Source organism: Clupea harengus, chromosome 13 (genome assembly GCF_900700415.2).
Source record: "Clupea harengus chromosome 13, Ch_v2.0.2, whole genome shotgun sequence".
Taxonomy (NCBI): domain Eukaryota; kingdom Metazoa; phylum Chordata; class Actinopteri; order Clupeiformes; family Clupeidae; genus Clupea; species Clupea harengus.
The window spans coordinates 19,999,402-20,014,401 of record NC_045164.1 but is presented as its reverse complement, the minus strand read 5'-3'; the positions used below and the strand labels follow the sequence as shown (position 1 = coordinate 20,014,401).

Here is a 15,000-nt window from a genome sequence, read left to right as displayed (position 1 = left end):
CTTCTTTGTCACTCCCTTTCACTTCTGTCCCTTCACACCTCCTCTAAGCTTGTTTTTGTTCTCTTTTTCCCTTCCCTGTCTTGCTCCTCTCATCCTCACCTCGCCTCTTCCTCTTCCAATCACTCTTCCACCCCCCCCCCGCCACAACCTCTTCATCTTCAGCTGCTCCTTTGTGTCTTCCTCCCAGTTCCCTCTATAACCCTAAATGCTGTCTGGGATCTCATGGGATCACTAAGATACCTGCCCTTACCACACCTGTCCTGCTCACATGGTCACCTGGTCACCTGTCCTGATAACCTGTCCTGGTCACCTGTCTCTGACCTCAGGTTGTATTTGTCTGTCCCACAGAAAGGACTTGAAGATGCACAAACTCAGTGTTTTTCTGGGGAAGGACGCCATCAATGAGACAGACCTCGCCCAGGAGCAGCGCTTTAGGGTGAAGCAGATCATCCTTCACGAGGACTACAGAGAGACTGGGAGGGACTTCAACCATGACATAGGTACATGACACACACACACACACACACACACACACACACACACACAGCACGTGTTTGACGGGGTGTGACCTGGTGTGTATTCTCTCTGCAGCTCTGCTAGAGATCGAAGGAGTGGGGAGTGTGGGGTGGCACGGGGAGTGTGCGGTGCGGACAGAGACGGTCAGGACTGTGTGTTTGCCTCCTGCTCACACCACGCTGCCGCCAGGCTCCTTCTGCACCATCGCTGGCTATGGAAGAGACCACACTTGTAAGACATACACACACACACTCACACTCACACTCACACACACACACTCACACACACAGGCACCCATGCACACACACTCACACACACACACTCACACACACACACACACACTCACACGCACGCATGCACACACACTCACACACGCATACACACACACACACGCATACACACACACACACACACACACACAAACACACACACACACACACACACACACATACGCATACACACACGCACACACACACATACGCATACACACACACACACACACTCTGTGGTCTAACCCTGCTGCCTCTGTCTCTGCAGTGTTCTACACCAAGTACCTGAGGGAAGGTCAGGTGCGTCTGCGCCCCCAGGCCACCTGTGTGAAGGAGGCCCCGGAGCCCAGCATGGTGACCGAGAACATGTTCTGTGCCGCCAGCCCAGACTGGGCGACCGACGCCTGCCAGGTAGATACACACACACACACACACACACACACACACACACACACACACACTGGACACTCCCAGCCCTCACACACACACACACACACCTACTGGACACTCCCAGCCCTCACACACACACACGCCCACTGGACATTCCCAGCCCTCACACACACACACACACCTACTGGACACTCCCAGCTCTCTCACACACACGCACACACACACCTACTGGTCTACACAGATCAGTGAGAAATGACAAATTATCTTCTCCTTCTCTTTATCGCCTCAAATGGACACCAGTCAAAATATGATCCAACTTCATCTCTCTCTCTCTGTCTTTTTCTCCTCTCCCCCTCTCTCTCCCTCCCTGTCTCGTCCTCTCTCTCCCTCAGGGCGACTCCGGTGGTCCTCTGGTGTGTGAGGTGGATGGCCGTATGTTTCTGTTTGGCATCATCAGCTACGGGGAAAATTGTGCCCAGAGAGGCCAGCCGGGCTTCTACACGCGCGTCACCAACTACAACAAGTGGATCGCCAGGCAACCGGGCCTCCGCTCTTACACCCTGGGCTCCATGTACCCACAGAAGTGGTGACGCTTTGCAGCTCTTACACCCTGGGCTCCATGTACCCACAGAAGTGGTGACGCTTTGGACTGCTTCAGGCAGCCGTGATGGGCAGCCATACTGGGGTCCTCTGGTCCCCAGACTCCTTTTTGAGATGCCGCAGCAACAGCAGCAACAGCAGCAACAGCAACAGCAGCAACAGCAACAGCAACAGCAACAGCAGCAACAGCATCATCAGCAGCAGCAGCAGCAGCAGCAGGAGCATCTCTGTGCTCTCTTTGCATTTCTACCCCTGGGCAGCTATAGTTCTGATCCCTGAGGCGCAGGTCTGTCTGTCTGTCTGTCTGTCTGTCTGTCTGTCTGTCTGTTTACTGTAGTCTTACACGACAAAAGCTGGCGAGAATCTTTGGCATCATTTGGTCTGTACTCTCAGGAGAACCCCGAAAACGGAGTTGATTAGAACCAGATAGAACCTGTGCACTTGTCTCTCCTTTGGGATGACTAAACAATGTTGTTACCCTGTGGTATATGTCCCCAGTGACTTCATAAGAATTGACTGAACATTTATTTTTTATTTATAACATTGTTTAATGCTAATTATATATTTATAATACTGATAATACGAAATTATTTTATAGGGATACATTTGTTTTTTATATTTTTATATTTTTGTACTTGTATACCACCAAACAGGCTGGACCTTTCATTAATGTTTGTAATATTGGTTTTGTTTATCATGCACCAGCATGTCACTGTTCTATGCTTGAGCTGAAATAAATGATTGCCAGTGTCGTGCCAACCCTCTGCACCCCTGTCGTGCCAACCCTCTGCACCCCTGTTGTGCCAACCCTCTGCACCCCTGTTGTGCCAACCCTCTCCGCTCCTGTCGTGCCAACCCTCTGCACCCCTGTCGTGCCAACCCTCTGCGCCCAGAGGTGTAAAAAGTACTGAAATGTTGTACTCAAGTAAAAGTACAATTACTTTGATGAATTTTTACTTAAGTACAAGTCAAATTACCCATCTAAAAATCTACTCAAGTAAAAGTAAAAAGTAGTTAATTTAAAATGTACTTTAAGTAAAAGTTACTTAGTTACTTTCAACAACTTGAGGGGGGCCGCTCCTATATAGTGCAAAAAAGGACTAGGGGTCATAAATCCAATACAAAAACTAGTTATTTTTAATTAAAGGAGAATCTTTAGAAATATAAGTGCAATGACATTAAACATGTCAAACATTAAACATTAAACATGTCAAAACAACATTAAGAACTTTTGGGAGGACATGTCAAGACATGAACCACATGACAGTTAAAATAAAAAGTTAAAATGCTGCTGCCACTGCCTCACTGTAAACTTTGGTTACTTGTGTCCACCTTTAAAGCATTAGTCTACAAACTTCTTGTTGAGTTTGAGCAGCAGCTGATCTTCAAGGTGAGTAGAGTTCATCCGGGCTCGCTTTGCAGTAAGCAGCAATCCAGCACAGCTGAAGAGTTGCTTGCAGGCGGCTGAGGCAGTTTTTTGATATTCTGAAAGGCGTCCAGCAGATCCATATTGACAGAGACACAGGCTAGGTACCCTTCTAACTCCCCTGTACCTTCTGACCTTTTGGACTTCATTGAGGAAAATAAATCATCTTCATCTGATGAATGTTGTCCAACTTGCTCCAGCCTCCAACATCCGGTCAAGGTGTTGTCTGACATAGACTAGACCTGTAAAATGACAAACAACATTGGTTGTATTGAGCTGCCATCAAGAGTGCATCATAACACAGAAATAGCTATAAATAGCTACTTGAGATGACAGACCTACAGTATATACCGGTATACAGAATTATAGCATTATTTTCTATTTCTACATGCATCACAATTCATAATCCTCAATTCTTGCTAACCGAGACCCCTGAGCATGAACATGAAAGACGTGCACGTTGCAAAGCCACCACTTATCGGTATCAATATCTGACTAAACATCGTGATAAATTCCAAATAACGACAATACACATTGGGCCTCATTCTCGAACGCAGTTAAGAAGAATTTAAGAGGAATTGGATTTAGGACAACATTTGGCATTCATGAAAGTTTTCTCATCTGGGATTTGCTCTGAACTTCAGAAGACTTTCCGAACTCGAAATAGCCGTGGGCCATCTTGTGGTTTTTTGGGGAATCGCATTTAAGAAAACTCTCCGTGTTAATGAATTTGTGAGAAATCGTTGGTGATTGCGTTCACATCAACTCTACAGATCCTCGGATTAAAGTATCATTAACAATTACGTTTCACATGTAGGCCTATAATCATGATTCTACGAGGCACCGTGATGTCATAAAATAAATAAAAGCACTACACCGGAATGCTGCGCTCGTCTAGTGAGCGTCGTTTGGCACTGCCGTCTGTGCAAGTACGGCAATCCAGAATTTTCAAGTAGTTCCACGTTGGTGGAACGAACTGCCTAGCACTACCAGAGCAGGCGCGTCCCTCTCTACCTTTAAGAAGCTTTTGAAGACCCAACTCTTCAGAGAGCACCTCCCTTCCTAACTGGCACTTCGACTAGTGCTTAACTTGCACTTATAGCAGTTACATTCCTGCACTTCGTTTTTATTTCCTATTTTGTTTTTCTATTTCTTATGTAAAGTAGTATTTATTGTTACACTAGGTCTCTATTGCTCGTAGCTTGACTGTTCTATCCCTTGTACGTCGCTTTGGACAAAAGTGTCTGCTAAATGACTAAATGTAATGTACACGAACACTGCAAATGTAAGTGAATAATTAAATAAGCACAAAACTCAATCACGTTGATATAGCTATAGTGGAATAGAATGGACACATCTACTTCCTGCAACAGTCCATCTCTGCACCGTTCAAGTCATAGACATATATAGTTGAAGTTAGATCTGCGTTTACTCGAGGGTGATCGATTTCCGCTTTGACATGACTCGTTTACGAGTTGCTTTCGTGTAGATTCGGTCGATTCCGACTGCACACGTCACTGCGGTTGCGTGCCCTTATAAGGAGCTGGCAGGGCGTGTATGTATGCAAATTCAGGAGCACGAGAACGCGCTTTCAATTTAAGAAAACTCTTCCGGGGGAGCACAGCCGAGAAAACTTCTGCTGCGTAGGACCACATTTTCAAGCGTGCATGAATTTGGCGGATGTCTTTTGCTTACGTTGTTTTTCCGAAGCCCGTAAGAAACATTTCAGAAGAAACTTCAGAAAATGTTCGAGAATGAGGGCCATTGACTTGTCCAACTGTCTGAGAACGATGGTGTGCGTATTCACATTCCTCTTCCACATTCCTGTTTCAAGGCATGGGAGGCAGCCAAATGATTAGCCTAATATCAGTTTATGTAGTGTATTTCATTGCTGATGACTGATCTGCAGTTTTTAACACAATATGAGAGACTGAACATAATAATGCTATGACCTGAAACGGATGGAAGACAGGAATGGAATTATTATTAGTCTATTGGATGACGGCTGTCGACGTTAGCATACTCAGGGCGGTTGCAAGTGCTAGCCAAAATTAGGCTATGAAACGCATATTTTGCTTAATGGAGCAAAGCTAACTAAACAACAAAGATGCTGTCTGAACTACTAATGGAAAGGGACAAATACTGTACTTACCAACACATGCTTGCGCAGATTTGAAGATGATTTTTTATAAGCAGAAAGTTCTGACTGGCGGGTTAGGCACAGCTTACACCGCATTATATAGCTGTTGCCTCTTTTATGTTAGATGGCAAACTGCTTGCTGACATGTGGCCACGGGTTTTCTTCATCTTCTTTAATTTCAACTGGCGGAAAGTTCGGTGCTTCAGCTTGTTGGTCGTCCGCAGCTTGTTGGTAGTCCGCACTATCATCCTCCTCCATCTCTATCTCTCGTGACTCGGCACCGGCGCCTTGCATTGACTCCATCATCCACTCTATGCAGCATCTACCACTGCAGTGAGAATTGTCATGCGCGATTCGTGCCTTGAACTATGTTTTTTTTTTTACTCAGTAACGGATGTAATTTCCAATGTGTAGAATACTTCAGTCAAAATCTACTTAAGTAAAAGTAAAATTACCGATTTCAAAAACTACTTAAAAATTACAAAGTACACAAAAAAACTACTTAATTACAGTAACGTGAGTAAATGTAATTCATTACTTTACACCTCTGTCTGCACCCCTGTTGTGGGGGGTGGGGTTAATTGTTAATGATGTACACATAGAGCACATGACAGAATACTGGTTATAGGCACAATAACACCCCTCTGTATCTCACACTGATGTCACATGACAGAATACTGGCATCTGGGCCATCAGAAGATTCTAGATGCTTTTCAGGTGCGCAGTCAATCACAAGAAACAGGGTTTGATAACTTTCAGATTTTAGTGACAAATAATTATTTACATATATATATATATACAAGGCTCAAGTCTGTCAACATTTAGAAAATGTAAAATAAAAACATACATCAAAATATCTCAAGATATCAAAACCTTAAATCAACTCAAACTCTTTATGAATTCCTATTTACTCTTTTATAATCTATTTGCTTCTTATTTGTTCTATTTTATTTCTTTACAATAGTTACATGTAGTTATCTTTAATATAAATGATATATATATATATATATATATATATATATATTAATAAATAGTTCATAAATAATATAAATTATATATATATATATATTATTAAATAGTTCATAAATAAATAAATAATTTAATTATCTAATAAAGTTTTATCTCATTTAAATTCTCAAGCAAATCTTAACCTTAGTTCTTAACTTTATCAAATTCACATAACCCAACACAATTGTACAGGCTAGCAGTTCAACAGTAGCTTAACAAAATCGATATCCCATTTACAATACATATAATCAAATATTCAATCAATTAAAAATGTTCAAAGTATCAGTGTGTTTATTCAGTGTTTTCTTTAAATTAAAAAAAGGCAAGTAAAGTCTTACGTATCCGTGGAACTTCAGCTATCAAGCTATCAAACAGTTCTCAGTCAGGACTGGATGTGGTGTGGAATCCGTATTTTTCTGTGGTTTGGTGGGAGGCTCGCCATCTAGTTGTCGTCGTTGTTTTCAAGGAGTATTTAGTCAGTCAGTCAGTCAATATTCACTGTAGATGATTCCACAATGACAATCTTTCAGGCTGGCACACATCTTTGCCCAGCAGGTCCGCTGTAGCTCGGTGTAGCTAGCTAGCTAGGCTACAAGTTAGCACTCAACTAGCACAAAACATAAATCGCGTATTTCTGAACTGTACAACTGTACCTTTTCTATCAAACTCGTGTAAAACCCTTTAACTTTAAAATTGCATCGAATAATTACATTTGGGTTAATTAATTGGGTCAGTAAAGACGTTGAATTTTTAAAAGGTTGTCACCGTGAATTTTTTAAACCATCTTCTTTTAATCTCAACGTCTTCTCTCTATATTCAAAGTAAAAGTTGCGCGAGCACGCACTACGTCCTGTAGAGGGCGCTCCAACATTACATTTCATTTCATTCATTACAATTAATTCATTAAAAAGCTATGCTAAATTCACAAGGTACTAAAATACATATCTAATCAATGTTTAATGTTTATTATTAGACAATTTATTAATTACTATTCATACATACTACAGAATCTTAAAGGTAACTTTGTTAACCTTGGTTACATTTGCGTCTCCACATCACTTCTTGTTAAAGCCCCCTGCTGCTGGCCGAGCCTGTCAGGAGAGGAGTGTGATTTTCGATGCATCTGCCGTGCAACGTCCTGAGGAAGTGGCAAACGCTTATATGCACACGTGGGAATGGATGAGCTCATTTAGTTAATGAATGTTTTCCAGCCTTTTGCATCTGACTTCATTAGCTGAGACCCACTGACCAGCTAAGACTCACTGACCAGCTGAGACTCACTGACCAGTTGTGGTCCACTGACCAGCTGAAGCCCACTGACCAGTTGTGGCCCACTGACCAGCTTAGCTGGGGCTGATGCTGGGTTTGGAGTTAGTTGTCTCACTTCATATTCAGGGTCATGAATCATCCCAACTCTAAACCTATTGAATGTGATGCCATTAGTTTATATTCTGAACTACCTTCCATGCTCTGGTTCTGAAAAGTATCCAGGCCCCTCCTTCACCAACTGACCAAGTTCTGTTCTGCCCAGCAAAGATAACCCACAATAACCCCAGGAAGTAAAGCGAAACGAGGAAGTAAAATGAGTTTGTTGTATCAAATGATATGGAACGAGTTTTATTGTTGCATTTGTCCTAATGATTGGGAAAGTAGTTAAAAGCATGTTTGAAAGTTATAGTAGCCTATTTGTCATTATAAAGTCCTAATCTGTCTACTCGCTAGATCAGACTTTATAATAGTATTTTGCTATCTGTGCATTATATTAACTTGCTTTAAAACAAGGTAAGATATAGTGAGTTAATTTTAAGCGTACAGGATACTTTGATAATGACTAAGCTGTAGCTGAAAATTGACAATTAATATTAATTTCATAATAACATCAAAATGGGTTAAAAATTATTCACTGATGTTACAAAAGTATGATTTTCTTGTTTAAATATAGGGAACACTGACTAAACAGGCAATATTGCAAATATTGTAGTAAGAAACAGTAAAAGACACAACAATCTGCTGATAAAAGGATTATGTCTTCATTAAAGTTGGTTGAACATGTTCAGAACACTGTAAAGAAAGGGTAACAAATGTTTAGCAGTAATTATTCTGGCCATTCACTGTGAAAAAACACTTGTAAATGTATTATCTTCAATGGCAGGGCCATATGCCACGTTTCACACTTTGCTGATGAAACTAAAGATTGTGTCTCAATAAAAGGGGGGTGGAATATGTTCAGGACACTCCAAACATTAAATAAAATATGTGAAGTAGTTGAGATTTACGTCACTGAATGCTCCACAATACTTTAAACATAGGCCTACACATAGGCGAAAATGCCTTAACTTCAATGGCAGGGCCATGTGACACGTATCACACTTTGCTGATGAAACTAAAGATTGTGTCTCAATTAAAGGGGGGTGGAATATGTTCAGGACACTCCAAACATTAAATAAAATGTGTGAAGTAGTTGTAATTTACATCCCTGAATGCTCCACAATACTTTAAACATAGGCCTACACGCAGGTGAAAATGCATTAACTTTAAAGGTAGGGCCATGTGATACGTATCACACTTTGCTGATGAAACTAAAGATTGTGTCTCAATAAAATGGGGGTGGAATATGTTCAGGACACTCCAAACATAAAATAAAATATGTGAAGTAGTTGAGATTTACGTCACTGAATGCTCCACAATACTTTAAACATAGGCCTACACATAGGCGAAAATGCCTTAACTTCAATGGCAGGGCCATGTGACACGTATCACACTTTGCTGATGAAACTAAAGATTGTGTCTCAATTAAAGGGGGGTGGAATATGTTCAGGACACTCCAAACATTAAATAAAATGTGTGAAGTAGTTGTAATTTACATCCCTGAATGCTCCACAATACTTTAAACATAGGCCTACACGCAGGTGAAAATGCATTAACTTTAAAGGTAGGGCCATGTGATACGTATCACACTTTGCTGATGAAACTAAAGATTGTGTCTCAATAAAATGGGGGTGGAATATGTTCAGGACACTCCAAACATAAAATAAAATATGTGAAGTAGTTGAGATTTACGTCACTGAATGCTCCACAAAACTTTAAACATAGGCCTACACATAGGCGAAAATGCCTTAACTTCAATGGCAGGGCCATGTGACACGTATCACACTTTGCTGATGAAACTAAAGATTGTGTCTCAATTAAAGGGGGGTGGAATATGTTCAGGACACTCCAAACATTAAATAAAATGTGTGAAGTAGTTGTGATTTACATCCCTGAATGCTCCGCCTGCATCTGGTCTGCGTTTGGAATTGCAAAACGCCTGTTGCCGACCCATGCTGTAAGTCATTGCTGAGACAGCACCTCCCCTTCCCTAGAGAGGCTCTTAACTTGCAACTGTCACCAGTGATGGAGGGTGTATTGTTGGGATTATGGCTTGTTTGGGGTTCCAATGATGCCGGAGCTGCCGGGCATTTCCCTCTGCACCAGGACTGTGTGTGGTGTGTGTGTGTGTGTGTGTGTGAGAGAGAGAGCCATGGGATGGAAGGATGGTTCTCCAGGGCTGTAATGGAGTTTTAGCTGCTGGTGCCTCAACCCCCTAAACTCTTTCTCCCCCTCCCTCTGTCTCTCTCTCTGACGCTCTCTCCTTTCCACTGTCTGTCTCTCTCTCTCTCTCTCTCTTACAAACATGAAAAGAAGGGTACGGGACTGTAAAATGTTTTGGAAATAACTGGCACATCAGTGGGCCGGGGATTACTTTCTAGTCAGAATGGTGGTCCCTGGAACAAAACCAGTTTAAAACCCCTGTAGTAGAGAACCATGTGACACATAGGCTATCACCCTCATTTCATAGCACCCTCGCTAAAACGCAGAGCTCCCCCATAGCACCTGCAGAAAAAAATGTCTGGCACCGCCACTGCAGAGGCACAGCACACCTGCAAGCCGTACTACGCCTTTCAAACATAAAAGTGGTGATGCATGATTTGCTTTTTCAATGGACAGGGTAGCCAGCCCATTCAGCCTCTCCTGCCCCAAGCTGCCCCTCAGGTAGGTCTTAATGAGTTTCAATTTAGAAAAGGCTGTTGCCCTGTCACAATGTAATGTCAGAAACAATAGCAGGGCAGTGCACACCTCAACGAAGGTGGATGTTACGGAGTAGACTTTGACCTGTCTACTTTCCCAATACAATAGCCAAAGTATCTAATTCAACCGTAAAATCCAACACCTTGTTGGTAAACATATATATATATATACCCCTAATGGTGTTTGTGTGTGCGTGTTTTGCGAGCGCACAATAATTTTTCCGCAAAGGGGGGGGGGGCCTTTGACATGTCCAGGCCCAGGGGCCCATGGTTTCATAATCCGTCCATGCCTAGGACAAGCAGTCTGTCTGTGCTAGGTATACATAAGGTTATATGTGGTTATTGATGATTGTGAACTGAAATAATACTGTATATACCTTTTTTAACGCATTTCTGACTCTTTGACTGTTAGTTAATTCTATCTGCTATTCCAAGATTAATTTCACTCTGTCTGACATGGTAGTGGTCACCTGGAGGCCAACTTTAACCCTCACTACCACAAGTATTTTAAAGTAAGTTGAGTATTTGGGATTTCGGACTCTATAACATGCTGTATGTATTTTGTCAGTGGCTGTCGCAGATGAAGTCGCAGGGAGTGTGTGTGAGTTAATGGTTAATGGCCGTGTTGTTAGTGTGAGTTAATGGTTAATGACCGTGTTGTGTTATTAGAGTGGTATTGACTGGGGTTGCTGCAAGATCATTGGTGTGATATGGCGTATAGATGGTGAAATAGAGCTGTTAGCTGTAGAGTTACTCATTTAGATGTCACCACAGGAAAGGCATAAGTCACACTTCTTCAGAAGAGACCTGGTTCTCTGTAAACTACACTTGAAACACACACACACACACACACACACACACACACAATTATGCACATCAGTTGGACATGCCCTCTGGCACGTTGTTGTTGTGGAATGACAGCTTTATAAGCCGGCACACTCTCAGCCCTCACACACTCTACACAGCGGGAGACAGTCAACAGCAGATCACACACTCTGCACAGCGAGAGACAGTCAACAGATCTCTACCACCTCTCTATGCACCACAGCAAGGGAGCTTTAGCAGCGGATCTCTAGCAGGTCTTATAGAGATCACATCTCCTGCTCTTGCTCAGGACAGCATCCCAGCACACAGAACAAGGTAAACCTCAAACTTTTATTTCAACTTTGTAACACTCTGTGCCACTGGGCTGCGTTGCGGTTCTCAACATACAAACTTCCACTTTAGTGTTTTGGTGTTGCACATAGTTTACGAAGTCCAGTTTTGCAAATGTTTGAAAGGATTCACATGAGACCTCAATGGAAAGACAAAAAGTCACTGTTGTAGGGAGCAGCACCAACCTAATGAATAGGGTGGAAATGATGTCACTGATCAAATTATGGCAAGGCACTGAGCAGGCACTGATTGATGGGCAGAGTTCTGTGATTATTGCTTGAGCAGCGCTTCATGGGGAAGAAGTTTTGGAGAGGGAAAGATGAAACATCTAATTTCTGTTTGATGAATTTCAGACAGCGTCTCCAAATAAGGAAGCGAAGCGACAAGTCTGCCACCATGACTCCAATCATAATCCTCTCACTGGTGATGGTCCTCATCGCACACTCTGAACAGGTCAGCACTGTCAGTGTCAGTGATTCTTTTTGGAGTAATATCTCCGCGATATCCTCCAGATCAAGGCAAAATGGACTGCAATATGCAGTGGAAGGATATATCCAAAACATTAAGATCAACAACGAAGGGGACACAACAATAATCGAAGCAAAAGCACACAGGTCTCAATCAAAAAATGAGAAACCCCACGACCTCTTCATTAAATGCCACCAGCACAACCTTGTAGACTAGTCATGTTCTTTCACCGCTGGGTAAGATCTGTAGGCTATATAATATTTCAAGCTAGCTAATAACCTTCAAAGATTATTTATTCTTATTCTTTATTCCACCTCTGGCGAGGTATCTAGCTAGCTAGCTAGGATGGTGTCAATCTACAGTACAGTAACGTAGCAGTGTGGAGCAAAATAGCTGCTAGTAACGTTATTGTTCAAGGGATGTGTGTGCATGTTGCTGAAAGTATTTCAGTCACTGTACCGATAACTTGCTTGTAAAACTGATGATCCTGATGTAATGCTATGGCTTTGTATCAGATCGCCAGGTTATTGCTCTCAGGTTGTGCCTTATGCATACCTTGGGATACTCAGGAGCCCTTTCACAAAATGTTACAAAGATTAAAATAAAAAAAAATCATAATGGCTTTTTGGGACGTTTTGTTTGAAGATGAACAAAATATTTTTAAGTTTCAAGTAATGACTGGGTTGTTACTTTTGGTGCTGCTTTAGTACTGCCTATTGTGTTAAAATTGGGTTCAAATAAGGCCCAGTTTATAAGTACTCAAGTAGTATTCTAAAAGGTTACTTTTACTTTTACTTGAGTCATTTTCCAGTAAGGTATCTTTACTTTTACTCAAGTATGGCTTTTGGGTACTTTATACACCACTGGCACACACACACACACAACAGTGCAGTTCTGGTGCTTCTCTTTGGTCTCTGTGGCAGATTCGTTAGCATTAGCATTAGCATTAGAAATGTCGTGCTTCTTCTGCGGGGGTCTCATACTAACATACTATAGTTTGATTGTTGTACCTCACCTGTAAGCCTCTTGGGTCAGCATGTCTGTCAAATTAATAAATCTGCTGTGATGTAGTCTCCCCTGGCTGCAGTCTGTGGTGGTGGGGTGTTGTGTGTGTTCAGTGTGTGATGTGTGTGTGGTCTTCCTTGCAGTCTGTGCAGGGGAGGAGGCCTCGGGAGAGACGCTCATACACACCTGTTGACTCAGGTAGTCTGGACTTCCTTCCTTCCTTTCTATCGTGTGTGTGTGTGTGTGTGTGTGTTGTTCTCACCTGGCTGTCTGCTGTGTGTGTGTGTGTGTGTGCGTGTTGTTTTCATCTGGCTGTCTGCTGTGTATGTGTGCGTGTGTGTGTGTGTGTGTGTGTGTGTTGTTGTTCTCACCTGGCTGTCTGCTGGGTGTGTGTGTGTGTGTATGTGTGTGTGTGTGTTTGTGTGTTGTTGTTCTCACCTGGCTGTCTGCTGTGTGTTTCTTTCAGGTGAGTGTGTGAAAGGCAAAGGACTGGGCTACAGGGGTAAGGTTTCCGTGACGATTGAAGGACACGTCTGTGCAAACTGGAACCTGGTGATTGATGTGTATTCCTCTTCATTTTACGGGAAAGGACTGGACTGGAGCCACAACTACTGCAGGTACCAGTCAGCACATACACACACATCACAACACACACACACACACACACACACACACACACACACACACACAAATCACACTTAGGTAATCTCCACATCCTCTATCCTTCTGACTCATTATTACCACACAAGGACAGAAATACAAACAATCCAGCACGCACACACACACACACACAGACATGCAAACACATGCTACCCCCCCCCCCCACACACACACACACACACACACATGCAAACTCATGCAAAAACCCACACACACATGCATACACACACACACCCACACACACATGCAAACACACACGCACATGCAAGAACCCATACACACGCGCACACACACATGCAAACACACATGCACATGCATACACACACATTAACAAATGCTAAAACACACACACACACATACCAATCAATCCATCCTCTCCTAAAGTATGCGTGTATGTGGGTTTGCTTTCTAGAAACCCTGATAAAAGCAGATCTCCATGGTGCTTGGTGCAGAAGCAAGGCCGCATGGTCCCGCAGTACTGTGACATCCCAAGCTGTGACACCCTCAAGCCCAGTAAGTCCCTCTGCTCCCTGCACCATGCTGTGTGTGTGCGTGTGTGTGTGTGTGTGTGTGTGTGTGTGTGTGTGTGTGTGTGTGTGTGTGTGTGTGTGAGTCTGTGTGTGCTGTTGTGTGTTAGGATGCCTTCTGTGGTGCAACTGTAAAAGTTATTTAGCGGCTCTCCTTAGCGGCTCTCCTTAGCGGCTCTCCTTAGCCCCTTCATGACATGAAGCTGTTGTTGTGCCTTACCCCCCACTGCTGAGGTGTTGCCATGGGGACGCCCAGGAACCTGTATGCTAATGGTGTAATAGTGGCAAATGGATACAATGAGTGCTAATGCTGTATTGGATACAATGAGTGCTAATGCTATATTGGATACAATGAGTGCTAATGGTGTATTGGATACAATGAGTGTGAATGCTATATTGTTGTACATGATAACAAACTGTATGATTTGGGTGTTTTGTGTTTCAGCAACAACTACGGCTACGGCTACAGCTACGGCTACGACTACGAGTACGACTACGACTACGACTTCCATTCCAACCACACCCGCTGTAGCTGACAGGGACACAGGTGGGTCATGTTATGTTCCACACTCATATACACACACACACATACATACAAGCACACATACAATCAGGTGACCAAACACTGCCAATATGGACTCACAGGGACTTGCAGTCAGAGCAGTTTGTTCGTCTTTGTACACAGATGCACCAACACACACACACACACTCATACAATTGCAGCTTGTCGTGTATGTGTGTCTGTGTTGTGTCTACCTGTGAGATGTGT

The 15,000-nt window shown here is 42.9% G+C and overlaps 2 protein-coding genes across 2 annotated transcripts in view; both read left to right on the top strand.

The window, feature by feature from the left end:
- Positions 1–2,534, top strand: part of LOC116223282 (urokinase-type plasminogen activator-like) — a 6,264-nt gene extending 3,730 nt beyond the window's left edge. The window contains exons 8-11 of the mRNA XM_031579369.2: positions 349–500; positions 592–747; positions 1,054–1,196; positions 1,568–2,534. Coding sequence (XP_031435229.1) covers positions 349–500; positions 592–747; positions 1,054–1,196; positions 1,568–1,765 — 649 coding nt within the window. The 3' untranslated portion in view covers positions 1,766–2,534. The remainder of the gene's footprint in view (positions 1–348; positions 501–591; positions 748–1,053; positions 1,197–1,567) is intronic.
- The window catches only part of LOC105911465 (tissue-type plasminogen activator-like), a 22,781-nt gene that overhangs the window by 3,869 nt on the left and 3,912 nt on the right, over positions 1–15,000 (top strand). Inside the window, exons 2-7 of the mRNA XM_042709488.1 lie at positions 11,496–11,556; positions 11,925–12,024; positions 13,188–13,242; positions 13,511–13,661; positions 14,117–14,248; positions 14,677–14,759. Coding sequence (XP_042565422.1) covers positions 11,968–12,024; positions 13,188–13,242; positions 13,511–13,661; positions 14,117–14,248; positions 14,677–14,759 — 478 coding nt within the window. The 5' untranslated portion in view covers positions 11,496–11,556; positions 11,925–11,967. The remainder of the gene's footprint in view (positions 1–11,495; positions 11,557–11,924; positions 12,025–13,187; positions 13,243–13,510; positions 13,662–14,116; positions 14,249–14,676; positions 14,760–15,000) is intronic.